The sequence below is a fragment of the Apis dorsata genome, unplaced genomic scaffold, assembly GCF_000469605.1.
Source record: "Apis dorsata unplaced genomic scaffold, Apis dorsata 1.3 scaffold_27, whole genome shotgun sequence".
NCBI lineage: Eukaryota > Metazoa > Arthropoda > Insecta > Hymenoptera > Apidae > Apis > Apis dorsata.
Genome location: NW_006263329.1, coordinates 776,723 through 793,035, shown reverse-complemented (window position 1 = coordinate 793,035; position 16,313 = coordinate 776,723). Strand labels below are relative to the sequence as shown.

General features: G+C 32.9%; 1 protein-coding gene across 2 annotated transcripts in view; it reads left to right on the top strand.

The window, feature by feature from the left end:
* The first annotated feature begins 2,732 nt into the window (after positions 1–2,732).
* The window catches only part of LOC102675153 (protein L-Myc-1b), a 28,847-nt gene continuing 15,266 nt past the window's right edge, over positions 2,733–16,313 (top strand). For both annotated transcript variants that reach the window (XM_031510587.1, XM_031510583.1), the window contains exons 1-2: positions 2,733–3,498; positions 9,276–10,037. In XM_031510587.1, the coding sequence (XP_031366447.1) occupies positions 9,281–10,037 (757 nt within the window). In that variant the 5' untranslated portion in view covers positions 2,733–3,498; positions 9,276–9,280. The remainder of the gene's footprint in view (positions 3,499–9,275; positions 10,038–16,313) is intronic.

Sequence of the window (16,313 nt, the reverse complement as noted above, 5' to 3'; positions counted from 1 at the left end):
ATATATATATATATCACTCTACAATAGTATTTTGTTAAAAATATAATTATATTAAGCTTGAATTGATTATTGAAACAAAATATTTGTTTATATTTAAAATAAAATATATTTTTATTTATTTTATTTCTATATTTCAAATTGTCATTTTTTTTATCTTATTTCATATAAAACCTACTTAAACTTGGACTATATTATATATTTTCAAAGAATATTATATATATATGATTAATAGGATTCAGGATTAAACGAAGTTCAACAAATTGTTTTCATCAACTCGATGAATAATTACGATAAGCTATATGCAAGAGTCATCGAGTTAAAGTTTTAACACCTTTGTAAATAGAATGTACACTATTTATAATTCTTTGGGTCCATTGTGAACGATAACTGTAATTCTAATAACAAGGGAAATTTATAATCTTGATTTATCGAAGCCTGTCATAAATCTAACCCTTTATTGCTGGAAATGACGTAACGATGAGACACTATCAGCTGCCGGTTTCCGTACTGCTTCGAATTGCACAACATTGTGTGTCAAGGGCTACGAATGTTACGAGCAACCTTCTCGAACATGGCCAATGTGAAATTTCTTTAAGTTAATAAATACCTCGAGTAGAAGACAAAGTCACGTGTAGCATTGTTTCTCAAAAGAAGAAAGAAAAGAAAAATTTTACGCAATCAATAATAAGTACTTTAAAAAATGTTTTTGTCTATCTAATGTTTATATAAAATTTAAGTAAATTGAAATCATTAGATAAAAAAAAATAGATAATTTAATAAAACTATGATTTGATTCTTTCGAGTTTCAGTTTTGATGTTACAAGACAATATTTTAATTTCTTCTTAGATTAAAGGGAATATATTGAATTAAGCAAATCATAAAATTTTTGAGATAGTTTTTTACGACTTCTTTTATCTTTTATAGCTAATTAATTATTTTAACGGTAACGCAAATGCATCAAGAAGACTCTCTGTTAATTCATTTCTTTACTCTAATTAACTACGAGGCAGACCAATTATTAACAATGACTTTAAAGAAAAGAGACTTTCTTGTATTAATTTCAATTAATAATAATAAAAGATACGAAATATATATCATATTTAAAATCAAATATTTCAATTTCACTTTCATTTATCTTATGGTTCTATTTATTTATTTATTTATTTTGTATGACTCATGCATAATTTTTCTTATAATCACAGACAATGCAATAATTATTTTTAACGCTATTATAGATACCCATTACTGATACATACACAAAGTAGACACAACTTTAAACCAACTTGCTTGTATTCAAACAATATAAAGTCAACTAAAATGACTAATATAAACAAGACTCGTTATAGTAAACGATGACTAAGAATATTATCGAGTTGAATACTATTTCCCCGTTATTTTTTCAATAAACTTTGCCCCGTTATGTAATATCGGTTAAAAATTGCGGCAACCACGTCGTAACGCGAAATAACAGGAACATGATTGTTTCAATCTCCTTGGAAACGAATATAAGAGGAAGTTATTATTGGATTACGTATAGAACCATGGAAAAAAAAAATAATGATTAAATTTTGGAAAAATAACGAATAAGAAGAAAAAAATAATGGAAGAAATAATTTGTAATAGCTTTATAGTTAAATTCGTCTAAGAGTAGAACAATTTTGCCAGGGAATAATAATTATGAGAGCGTTGGGGGCCAACATAGTGGAATCCTTAATATTACACTGGTTGTAGTATTAAATCCGTACAGGTTCCGACAGGTTGCCAACCACAAGCTTGCTCCACATGTGGCCTCCACATTTCTCCCATGACAAACTCATGCGAGACGGCGTACATCAAACCATAACATATTCTCTCAACTACACGGATCGAGCAGCTGCTACATGGTACAAAAGAACTCTACCTGTCTAACGTAAGCATGGGGTAAACTGTGATCGGTATTCGTCAGAAACAATGATCGCTTTATCTTGGAATCAACTGCATATGGATATATTGTCTAGTATGTCGATGAATTTGCATGTAATATGGTCTATGAATTTTCATTGTTATGAAGACGTCGTTGAATGTGCATAAACTTATGTACATATTACAAAAATTTTCAATAATTCTTCCTCAATGTAAATTATTGCATATAGTAATTTCATATATTCATTTCAGTTCATTCATTCAGTAATAAATATTTATATGTTCTTTATAAAATACATATAATTTGTTCTTTATAAATATATATAATATATATTGAAATTGTGCGTGTGTGTATAAAAAATATCTAATTTTATAAACATTAGATACGATATAATTCATTACATATTGATGTTTTTCATATATTATGATTATTTTCACTTATCATCCTTCGTTATTATTATTTTTATCTTCCAAATAACAAAACCACCATATAAAATTCAACCTTCTGCTATTTACTTACGAAATGAATGAATAATTCACCAACATTTAATCATTAAAAACTATATATCAACAAGAAATATAAATCATCTGTCATATCCTACAATTGCTAACTGAATACAAAACAAGAATTAGAAAATAAAAAGAAAATTTTTGCTCGATTTCTTAGCCGCGTCGATTATCGCTTATCGTATCACGAAACATCAATCATAACCGCGTACGCAATGATAAGGTAATTATTCACTAGTAATAGCGAATAGTATATTACATTGGTATATAAGTATACGGCCGTGAAAGATAGAATGAGAGCGCTTCTATGTCAGAGAGCTTCGGCTCTGTCCTTAAGTAGCGACGCGATTATCGAGCGATACGACTCGGCGGCTAAATATTCGAGGGCTGTATGTAGTGAGGGAAGAAGAGTGGGGCACGACGCTGAGTGGTACGGCCCTGACGCCGGGTCCCGTAGCGGTGGGCATGCCTGCGGAAGATGGAAGGCGCACGAACCGAATGGTGTAGTTGCCTTTAACCGGCCTTAATGTGAAGATCGGATCGCCGCCGATCAGCGTACGCGTGCACAAGAAAGAGAGTTAGAGCCACCGGCTTATCGTACGGATCGCGCCGAGAATGAAATTCTCTCTTTGCCTGGTAGAATATAGCAGCAGAAGTAGTAGTAGCAGTATCTCGTCGTACGACAGTCTCGACAATAAAAGAAAACGGCTGGAACGTTTATGGCCAAACGGCAGTAGTACCGGCGGCTGTTTCGCCTGAACGGATTTACTCTTCGTGCACGCATTTTCCACGCGTTTACCTGGACGGTGAAACGGAAAGAAGCTGCGCCGTTTTTCTTTATTTTTTTTCTTTCATTTCGGTTTTTGCTCAGTGCCGCGTAACATCTCGTCTTCGCGTGGCTTGTCCTCTTATTCGAGACCAGCCAATCTCGGAATCTATAGACACGCCTTGCAGAAGAAAAAGAGGCGGGACGCGCCTTAATTCGTTCTATTGGTTTCGTTTCTAGCGCGAGATTCGAACTCGCGCCAAAGTGTGTTCCACAGTGGATACTATCTCTCTTTTGGGTTACAACGCTAAGTGGCCGACAGGTGAGTACAGTGAAATTATTTCTTTTTGTTTTCTATTCAATCTTTTTCTTCTTTGTTCGGTGAATTTTAATATCAAATTCGAAATGATAATTCACATGATCATGGATAATTTTCAAATTAGACGATAGATTTCATAGTTTGCGTTAATTTCTTTTCCAATTTTGACAGTTCCACGCGAAGCCATAAACTCATAACCGGTTCGAGCCGGAATTTCAGCAAGAAACGGGATCGTTCGCAAGATAATCTTTGATATACTAGCAAATGTAGAGATAAACTCGATTTTTTTGAATATTATATAAAACGTGTATAAAATATTCTGCTTGGCGTGTTTTCGATATTTTATCTAATAGTTTTTACAATTCGTCGAGAATTTTGAGTATAAATATCGATGAAACAGTTTGTTTCGTGAAAAGAGAAATTCTCTGAACATTTTGTATTAACTTACGAATTTCTACTTTGGCAGTTAGCCGGTTCGTTTGAATTTATCTCTGTCGTCTATAAATAGTATTCGAAATACGTATTCGATTTGTAATATCTATCATATATGTCCGTATTTTTTTGTCTAGTTTTACCGCCAAAATTCGTGATATAAAATTTTCGCGCGCATTTTCAATTTTGTTAATTAACTTTCAATAATTAAAGAATCGTCTAAAATTCAATTATTAAATCCAAAATTAAAAGTAATTTCGAAATTGATATTTGATTTTTTTTCTCGTATATGCTTAAGCCATTAAAATCCCAAGATTTCAATATTAGGTACAAATATTTAATGTAATTAATTTAAAAATAATTTAAAATTACTTTTCCAATTCGATATTTTCTATAAATTTTTTTCAATATATTTTTTAATTTTTTTTTAAATGTTCTATTGATTTTCAATATTTGACATTTCAAAAATATTTTTCTTCTAGATTTCAAATTCTATACATTCCATATAATTTAAAAATAGTTTTAAAATCTATCTATATATCTTTCTGTATATATCTTATCGAAACAATTGTGATACATGACATTTCGGAAATTGTTTTATATGAATATGATTAAACGAGATGTTATTGATATGATCAAATAACATCCCATCGGAATCGATATATGTGAAAATATGTCATACGGAGATAGGCACGCTAACCGATATGTTGCACTTTCTATCGCAACGTCATGCAACACGTTTGCAGCACGCGCGCGTATGCGTCTAGTTTTCAAGAATTTGTATATAGGGTATACTTCCGTATGGATATAATACAAATGGAGGAAGGAAGATCGTTTTTCATTTCGCTTTTGCCGGTGTCCTACGTCCTTTCGGCCTGAAGAAAGCTATCGTTAATTAGAGTGCGGTAGGAAAGCTGTCAGCTCGTTACACGCTTGAACGATAATGTTCGAGACACACACATACATGCATATACCCGCCACCTATATCTAAAGCTGCTGCCGTTGGACCGGTTTCGCTCGGCGCGTGTAGGCAGAAAAGTTCGATCCATCGATCGACGCTCTTGTGGCCATGGAATGTGCTTATACACGTATATGAACGTACGTGTAATACATGCACATATAGATTTTCGAAAGTCCTGTCTAAACGAAAGCAGTTATCCGGTTTATCGGATCGGTCTGTCTTCCCGAAAAAAAAAAGTAATTTTTCGCTTTCTGTCTTCTTTTTTCTTTTTTCGTTCAATTCAATTTCGCATATGAATTTAATAAATTACATATGTTTCTATTTTATGTACATATCTGTGTGTTTTATATATCACAATAATTTTTTTCGTGCATCGATTAGGTAAAATTGAGTTTTTAAAACCGATGAGAAATATTGCCACGCGATTTTTGTGAAAGTGTCTATTAATAACAAACTCGGGATGCAAGTGATTGTGTCTGTTATGTAATTGGGAAGAAAGAAGATCTACCTGTTGGTAACGAGATTCAGGTAGAAATACAACAATTTGACGGAATTTGCGCAAGAAATTATATTACCGACATTTTTTCCCAAAACACTTGGGGCGCTCTGTATATTTTGTTACCTCTGTCTGTTTACCTGTTCGTTGAGGAACACTTTTTTCGCGCGTGTTTGGTCGACGCTTCGAGAACGGTTTAAACGAAAGTTTATCCCGCTTCTTTTCTTTTCTCCTCTTTTTTTTCTTTCTTTTCTTTTCCCTCGTTTTTCTCTCTTACGACGAGAGTACCACGAGAAAGGTTTATACACACGTTGATGCTTTCTTTTGCTCCCAAGGCCGTTCTAGGAAGGTGATTTCCCCTACCGACCGTCTTTTGTTCGATTCAGCGGGTAAAGTAGGGACAAGGAAGAACGACGGATAATGTGTCATTGTTTTTCAACGGTGTGCGTTTTTCACGGGCGACCGAGTCACAAAGACCACCGGTCTCTATCTCTCTTTTTCTCTCATGATACTTCTGCACCTTTCACTTTTTTTTCCCTCCTTGTTGCTTATTTTTTGGTCCTCCTCGCGGCGGTTTTCGATAAGAATCTCACGTGGAACAGACTCGTTTAACCGTCAAACGTCTTTGTCCGAACGCTTGTCAAAATATTAACACCAATATATAGTTTGGCTTTTCGGCGAAATCGTTCTCTTGTTTGTTCTTCGCATAAATATCCCGCAGAATCATCTTTTTTACCGATCAGATGAGAAACAGATATACCGAATTTCGACGCGTGCGTTTTTTGTTTTTTTTTTTTTTTTTGTTTTAATTTCACGATCTTAACATTGTTATAATATTTAATCCTATGATGGATTATAAAGAAATATGTAATTGGAACATAAAATTCTTAATAAAGGGGAAATTTTTGTTGTTTAATTATAATGACAGTTCTTCAAACGTCATTCTTCATCGCTATTTCATATTAAAATAGCTAATTCTTGAGTTAATGTATTAAATTTTATGGATTGGAATAGAATAGAATAATGCTGAATAATACAGATATTTAAATATAGAAAATTCTTTTAGATTTCAAACTAATCAATCTATTTCAGTCAATTTATTTATCATGTTTTTATTCTTTATCTTTAAATTATAAATAGATTATAAATAGATATGAAATTGTGTAAATTGATATTTTTTACAGACACTAATAAAGAATTATAATCAAATGAAATTATATATATATATATATATTACTTCCTTAATAATTTGAAATAATGTGCATTTTATTTTTATATTTTGTTACTTTAAAATTGTGTTTTTTTATCTATGTATATTTTTGCATATTGTCATAAATGTATGTATATATATTCGCAGTTTAGTAATAAATCACGTTTGTCAAAAAAAATAAACGAAATAAGATCCTCTATTAACTAAGACAGTTATTAACATTTTTGTTGCAATAACATTTTGTAGAATGTATCGCATATTACTAAATTATATTTTCAATATTTTGAATATTATTTTAAAATAATTTTCTTCAATGTTAAAATTTCTTTCTACAATGTTTTCTAAATAATTTTAATTAATTTGTAAGAATTAATTATGTTATTGTGTAATTAAGTTTTTTTAAGAATTAAAAATTATATGTGGATTTTCTATTAATATTCTATTCTAAATTGACCTTTCTAACCTCACAATGTTTAATGTATTCATAATGATAGTTCTTTTTATGTGTCATAATCGTATAACTATTTTTCATTACATTACTAAATATTAAAGAATATATTAAACGTTTATATTTCCTTGAGATGACTTGTGATTTTTTATGATAATCATTGTAAAAAACTTTTTTTTCTCTTCAAATCGAAGTACGCATGCGTACTTTTCTCGCGAAAGCGAGTGTCGTAACAATCGAGGTTATGTAACGATTAATTGTCACGCGGAGAACGATCAGTACGGGAATAAGATAACGACTGGCAAAAGCGCGCGCATTTACTTGTCATCATTGAGGTGGGCCTAATCGAGCGGATATAATGTTTAGGTTAGGCCATTGACAATAAAAGGCAGAGTTGATTGCTCTGTCGGTGTTGTAGATTCGCGAAACCGATATAGCCGACGAATTTCGTTGGAATTCTCTTGTGAGTCATTCGAGAGCCGCCCATATAGCGTCATACCATTTGACTTTTCGTTGTGTGTGATCATAATCATTTGAGAGCTCTCTCGACATTCATCTTATGTTCTTTGATGGAACATTTAAACGATCACATTTACAATGAGTGATCGCGTAGATTTATATCGAATCTCTCTGTGCAACGTGTTAACGTATGCCAAGCGATGTCACTCCGCGAAAAAATTGACTTTTCTTCGTATCGTAATCTCGCACGATTATTCTTATATATACATCAATGTCGATTATTGTTTTTGCATTAAGATGGTTTAACTCAAATATATATATTCATAACTGTATCACAATTTAGACACTGTTCATTGCCTATCTAAGGTCGTGCGAAATCTCGTGCAACACCTGGTGATTAAATCATACCATGAACTATTGTTAGTTTTGTGTTGCGAAGAAAGATGTATAACGATCTCTTGTGCAGGGAGGGAAAAAGTTACGTTCTTTAGGGACATTTCGTGAGGTGGGTCGTGATTTATTCGAAGGTTAACAAATTCGATTCGTACCGGTTCTTTTCTTTTATTTTCAGTTCCCACGTGTTTTCATCTCGTAGGTGTCAAGATATCTCTATAAAAATTCGATGTTAATCTTCTTATAATGCCATCGAAGTCTAATAAGAAATCTATATTTTTACAATTTTGTTTCTTGTTCTTATATATATACCATTATTTTATCAATGCATTACATTGGTAATATATTATTATACTATAATATATAATTTATTTGTAATTATTTTTCTAAGCTTTGTATTTATAAACTTTCAATTATAATTTTCTATATATATAACTAAAATTTTATAAAAGTTCACGTCTTTATTATTATTTATAATTATTTTTTATCTATTTATGAAAGATAACGATGGCACTAAAAATAAGATTAAGATTATCATTATCGATTCTTTTTTTTTTTAATCATTAATATTTAGTTTGTGTCGTGTGATTAAGTGACATTTTTTACCGATATGCGGATAACGTGCAAATTGATACGTCGCAAGAGAAGGTCGACTATTTACGTACGAATGCATACATGTAAACGAGTTCCGACCTCTGTTCATATTTTCATAGCGTTAACTGTATTCGTTTCGGTGATTCGCGTGATAATGCGCGTTGACATTACGACACGCGATGCAATACCGAATAGTCATTACAGTGCACTAGAAGCAACATGTTGTAACAATAAAAGAAATAAAGTTTCCTTAGATAGATGATCGATCGAGTGATTGACATTAAAAACATTACTTGCAATAAAAATTCACTCATATTTTTCATTTCTCTTGTGCGATCAAAAATAACAGTTTTCATTTTCTCATTTTACTACCCGATATAATATCTAAAGTACCTTTTATCTAAAGTAAATGTACTTTTATAAGCACAAAAATATAGCTAGGTTGTAAAATAAATTATCGACATAAATAGTGATTTAAGTTTCAGGATTCTGAAAAATAATCCTCTTATAGATCGTCCATATAATAATAAAGAAAATGGATTTATGATTTACGATATTTAAAAAAATAATGCAAATAATATTTAACGGTTGTAACAAATTGAAAATGTATAAATATAAAATTGAGAATTGAGTTTAAACTTAAATTTAAACATTTTTTAATACAAAGAAAAACTTTAAATTTAATTTTAAATCAGAGGATGATTTGAATATCAGTATATCAATTAAAATTATTAGTTATTTATGAGAAATAAAAAAGATATTAATAAATTCGTTACATATATTTCAGGCGAAATGCCGGTGCCAGTTTGGGATTGCTCTGATCTAGGCCTGTTGGACGAGTCTAGCCCTTTGGATACCACGACAGTGGTATCCGACGACATATGGAAGAAATTCGATTTTGACTTCTCGCTGGACCGATTGGACGCCGTCCATACAGATGTATATCACGAGCGCACATTCGACGATGGCGTTCTACCAGATTTGCTCTACGGCAAAATGAGCTGCCTTGCGTCACGAAAGATACGTCATCATGATTGCATGTGGGCTGGGCTGTGCATCAGTAAAGAGCATAACAGGACGTTGCCCGCGAAGAAAAACTCACAGATGCAGAAAAAGGTGCCGGCCGGTCGTAGTGTATTGATATCGCGGGCAGGCATAACTCATATAGGAAATTCTTTGGTCAATCAGCAACAGTGCCGTACAAGAAATCTGGAGAGTGACGGAGATTCAACTAGACCGGAAACACCAAGCTCGAGCTCCGACACGGAGACAGAAGACGAAGGCCCGTTCTTCAGACACGATCAGATCAATATACACGAGAAATTGTCCGAGTGCATGTCAGACGCGGTTACAAAAGCTGTTCCAGTGAGCGAGGTCACTGGCCAACTGGTCAGGTTCCATGACAGGAGGAAAGAGGAGGAGGAAAATCAGTGTCAAGTGCATAGAGAGACCAATATCAGGAACACTCTAAGCGACCATTGCTATCATCTGAATCAGCCTATCGGGAAGAACCTGGAACATCTTGGTGTACAGACACCTTCTGATTCTGGTGAGTCATGAATTTCCCTTTTCTCATTTTGCTCTCGATCATGTTACTTCTATTGATATTTCTGCTGTGTCATCGCATTCTATTCTATTTCTGATATTTAGTATGCTAAATGAATATCTAGCATATTAAATATATTTATATATATGTATATATAGCATAATACTTTTTTGTTATGATATTATGTTATGATCATTATTAATTATCAATTATTTGCACGTTTAATTAGTTTAATTCGTGATGTGACATTGAATTATAGTCGGAGACTGCTAATATATTCATCTATTTTACTACTGAAAATTCGATTTTAGATCATAAGATTTATTCTTTTTCACCAGGATTGTACAATAATATAAGGTGATTTTTTTCTTGAGTGATAGGTTTTTAAAAAAATGGAGAAAGATCTTTTATTTTCCATATATGTACAGTTTGAAGAAATTTTTAAAATTTGTCATGGTTTTCGATTTCTTCGTTTTTTTTTTATTTTTATATTTTGGTCACATTGAATAATATTGTGTTGTAGATTATAAAATTCGTCTCAGTAACCGCTTTACGTTATAATACAAAACATATTACAATTCTCAATTCAAGAATATTCATGTTCGTTCATCTTTATTTGAAAACCATGAAATATTCTAAAATGTTAAGATTTTAAAAATCTATTCAAATAGTTTATGAAAGTTTTTTCTATCTTTCTTTTCTTACAAACCTATTACTTACGAGAAACATGCTAAGATTTAATAGTGCTTCTAAAAATATTAAAGCAGATCGTTATAGACCTCCATAAATATTCATAAAATTTATATTCTTAAAAAATTTATAATCTCAATGATTGAAAAAAATAATACTATTCATTTTTTATCATTTCACTTTACATACATCATTATCATTTCACTTTCATAGGTCAATACGCGGTTTCACATATGAAATTTAAGTAGTGCAAATATACCGCTTATTCCCTTGCTCGGAGGTATAACGTTTTATCTTAGCCATCCGCCAAAGGATCAACGAGTTTATTCATCTTGTTCTTTTGTACCCTTTTAAACGGAGGCAAGGCAAGGTCGAACCTAAGAAGGATCCTCCTCTTAATCGAGTGCAATTGACGGTACAACACTCTTCTCTCGGGGAGAGTGCAGTTCGCCGAATTCGGTTACCCGCATGAGTATGCTAATCACGCGTTTGGTTATTCGTCATTCGTCGTGGCAGCGTCGTGAATGCGACACAATCGAGAAAAGAAACTCGTTTTAGACCCAAGTTCGATGGTCGTTACGCTAACGTCCTCTCGACAACCTTCTTTCTTCGTTGTTCTATTCTTCGATGGGGAAGGGAAAGAACAAAGATAAAAAAGAAAAAAAAAAGAGATAGGAGAGAAAGAAACTCGTGAGAATTTTCGATTCTGCCTATAGGCTGTTTCTTTTTCGAAAAACCTGAACACACAATATATACACAATATATCATTTCGTGTTTGTACAAATAATTTGATCCACGTTAATGTGCCACGATGAAGTACGAATTTTTCACAATTCTTTCTCTTCTTTTTTTTTATTTTCGTTTTCGTTTTCGCTTACCGTATATGTATATTGGTACGTAGAAGGATAAAGGGTTAGGCGCAAGTCTTTTGTTTCACGATGCAAGTGGAATATTTTCGCAAAGTAATCAGTGGTCGGTGTGCCGAACAGAGACGTTTTTGTTCGCAATGGTGTGATTTTTCAGAGGCAACACGCTTGTGTCAAATTTCTCGGTTTCTTCGAGGAGAGAGATTTACAATGTATGAAGCGGTCGAAGAGTCGATAAAGAGAGAGAACAGTTCAAAGGCCCTCCTTTCGCGTGTGCGCGCGATCTTGTTATCAGAATACTATAACGCGAGTTGCCACAGCTTTCGTGAATATTTTACAACGGTATTTCCTTAGATGCTTATCATCGTGCCTCGGGACGAGATATTCCGTTCGTTTTAGTTTAATAACGGCGAAGGTTATACGTTAACCTATACATTAATATACATATAGTCATTGGAAACGTAAATGTAATTTAATTGCTGTATACGCGACGTTTGTTCGCTTTCAATGACGAGGATGATTGCTATCGGGGAAGGAGGGGAGGAATATTTGATGTTTTATCTTGTTGCTTCGATGTCATCAGAAAAATCTTTTACATAGAATACGTGTTAAAGGTGGATTTTCTTTTGTAAAAATACTCACGAGGAATTTATCTCACGTTGTATCGATATTGTTGAAAAATATTTTGTACAAGATAGGTGTTAAGGTAAAAAAGGATTAAGGATTAAAATAAGAAATAAACTTTAAATTTAAAATTTTCGTACATATTGAATTTAGATATATAATATTTGATATATTGAAATATTAACGAGACAGATCTATTATAACGTATTAAAATAATTAGATGATATACTTATTATAGTTCATTATCTGATATAAATATATATATATATATCTAATACTTTTACGTAATCATCTTAAATAACATGATTACGCAGCTGCTGATTAAATATCTAAATATTAACTATGTACATATAATAATTTTACGTATTGTACATTTCATTAATTTCACATACGACTCTTTAGAATTTTAAAAATTCCCTGCCTTATCTTTTATCACTTAAAATATTATGTCAATTTTACACAAAGTATACATATACGAATATTCAGTATTAGCATTAAAAATAAACGTTGTATACATATTTATATCAATAAGTATTTAATATTTGTTCCAAGCTGCAATCATTGTTCGTTTCGATAATTTCATGCATATTTAAATATGCGAAAGCGCTTGTCTTGTATCGCATAGAACGTTAAAATATCGTCAAAAAAATATTAAAAGAACAAACGTGCGATTACACATAATAAATCTGTATTATATACTAACATTATAGCGAGGTTGTAAATTCAATTAATAATCAGAATAAGTCATTTTTTTATTGTATGGATATTTAAATAGAACATTAATTGAATCTAGTGTTAAAATAGTGAAACAAATCGATATTTTTAGCTAATTTCTTTATTTATTCTTTTACAGACAAAAATTTTTTAATTTCATATATATGGTGCAAAAAAGGAAGGGAAAAAGTGAATAAGTTCTTAGTAAACGTACAATTGTATAAAGTAGTTATATAATGGAAGTTTTGAAGGAAGAGGAAGATTTACGAAAAAAAATCATTGTTTTTGTTTTCAAAGAAGAACAATCTAGTAATACTATCTAGTTCGCCCATAATTATTGGGCAGTATAAAGAAGTTGTTTACTATAGATACTCGATGATTTAATTTACGACCTCATTATATTTTGGCTTATATTGTATACAAATACATGGATTATTTGAAAAGTTCTTGAAGTAGAAATAAATATTATTTCTATTTTTGTTTTTCAATATTATCTTTAAATCTCAATACACTTCGTTATTCCATGTTATGAAATCATTCTAAAGCCGTTAAAATCTGCAAAATATCCATCAATGGCTTCTTTTCTTAGCTGAGGAATTTCATAATTAAATATCAATTATTACGAAGAAATGATTTTTTTTTATAAATATAAATTTTTAAAAAATAAAAATAATTTGATGAATTATACAATTATATATTTTATTATATTATATGACAAATGTATATTTCTATTAAATTATAAACTTCCAGCACTTTTACTATAATTTATATTTTCTTCTCAAAACTTTTTTAATGATCCATGGTATGACATAAAATATATGTCTTTTGAAACGCTTACGATGCTGACACTGCGCATCCAGATTCGCGCAGAAAGATGTGCGCGCGCAGAAAATGGAGACGCGTCCTGCGAATTCCTCGAGTGGTCATTTGGGTTGTTCGATCTAGCACCTCGTGATTAGATTTCCAGTGCTCACTTTTCAAGACTCGTCACGTACAGCTTCGTGAAGACATCGTTCTGTGCAATGTTCGATCTAACTATAGTGATTGTGAAGAGAAAGCAAGAAAGTTCTAAAGAGAAAAAGGGATGAACGTATACATGCGATTTGGCGCGACTCACATTCGCTCAGGCCACGTAATGTCGTCTCGTCTAAGATAGGTAGGGAGATAGTGCCGTTTACCATCTGAAAATATGTTGCACCACATGTCGACATCTTAACATTGTTTTATAGGTACTGAGAATGCACGCACACGATGCTGTACGATGATATTCGAACATGGCCGTTGCGCGCGTGTAACGTGGCTGGTATGATAGGAGAGCATGACGAGGAAAGAGTCGCCTAACGACCGCGCAGCTTTGCCCGCACATAGTTGCATGCCGCCTGTATTCGTGTGCACGTGTGCAGCGACACTTAATGCGCGCGCACGTGACCTGACACTTAGTCGGCGCGCACAGTCTTTTCTTCCGATACACGTCAAATTGAATCCCGGCATTGCACATACTAGGCTGTACATAGTATGTATATTGGTGTTTTCTATTTTTCTACGTCATGCTTACGATGCATTCGATACAATGTGACATTTCGAGCACGCTTTTAGCGAGTTGTCTTAATCTTCGATGTCGATATTTCACGATATTGGTTTTGATGAATTAGAGGTTATGTTTAACGAAGTGAAGAAATATATTATATGTTTTTTTTACTTGGTTCCTACAAAAAATAGCTAGAAATATAGGTAGAAAAAGCTTTTTATAATGTACTGAACAGAAGAAATAAATTTTGAATAGAATATATTCCGATTTATTTGGGATTTATATTAAAATATATGTTAATCGAATAACGGATTGAATAAATATAATCGATAAATTGTTTTGATCGATCACGAAAAGCTTTCAATCATTCAATTGGAATCGAAATGATTCGCGTCGCGATACGTTAACGATCACGGATGTGATTCGACGGTATCGATCGAACTGGGAGACCGGGATAATTGACTGTAACGTTTGATCGACGCGATTGAATTTTCTGAGTGGGTGAAGAGAACGGGAGAGGAGAATGCGCAGACGGCGAAACGGTGAGAGAATTCTTGAGCGTGTACGAACGTCGACCTCTTATAAAAGCTATACGCCGTTTCCTGATCGGGACCGTTTAATGGATCAAGAAGACAGCACCGTGCGACCGGACACACCGTAGATTCGGCCTTCGTGTAGTCGTGTCACCGTTCGTAATTGGTAATTGCCAGGGCCACGACTTGCAAATGGCTACTTTTGACCGCGGCCAGACAGGTCAGTGAAACGACGAGAAACCGGTGCACGACCATGAACAAATGATGTGACCTCGTTAAATGTATTAATGATTACTTAATATTGCTTTCGGAAGATCTTAACAATCATTTTTGTTTGATTTGCAGAATAAAAGAAAAAAGAAAAAAAAGAAGTCTTTGATGTGATGATGAATCAGAATAAAAGTGAAATTAATGAATGAAAAATTCTAATATATCAATTAAAATATTTATTTTGGAAGGAGGATTCAGAAAATATATATGTACATATAATCAGCTTTCACTTTTATATAATTTCTGATTATGAGATCTGGACAATTTGGACAAGAAAGTATCCGTTTTTGATATCTGGGACCTCTGTTGCCCCTTATATAATCTGATTTATTCAAGAGTTCATGGGATTATTTTTTCACCCTTAAAATCAGTATGAGGCAACCGATAATCTATTTTTTCTTCTTTCTTTCAGATTGCTCTTAATAGTTGAGATAATACGAAGGCTTATCATTTATTCTAGTAGTTTCCAATTCCCTCATTTATCCAAAGAAACGTTTCTATTTGAAAAGAATAGAATAGGCGGTATTACGGAAGATTTCATTTGACCGCGCATACTTTAAATTGAGCAATTCTTGAAAGAGAGACAAGGTAAAAGTCAGGGTTGCTATATACCGAAGAGGCATGACGAGAAACAACGCATGCGCATCTTTTTCATACGAGCAATGCGTCGCGGACTAGGGGGCTTGCGCCACGCTGCGTGACGTCTGCGGTATCTAACCGGTCATTTACTGCCAGCTAGCTTTTACTATCCAGCCTTACCCTTCTAACAACGTTTATAACCTCTCAATCGATTACACCTTTTATCTCCTGTCGTATTGAACGATAAAAACGATAAATATATCAATAAAAAAAAGTAGAAATTAATAGGAAAATTCAAACGAACAAGATCGATAGCGAGAAAACGAGACGTTCGAATCTTATCGCGTCGCATTTTATAATGATGCATTCGTGGATGCGCGGCTCGTATTTGCAGGTGGATATCCGATGGAGCAGGATCATTCGAGCATGCGCAGTTAATCGCGCGGGAACTCGAAGGTCACGCGGTACCAAGTGA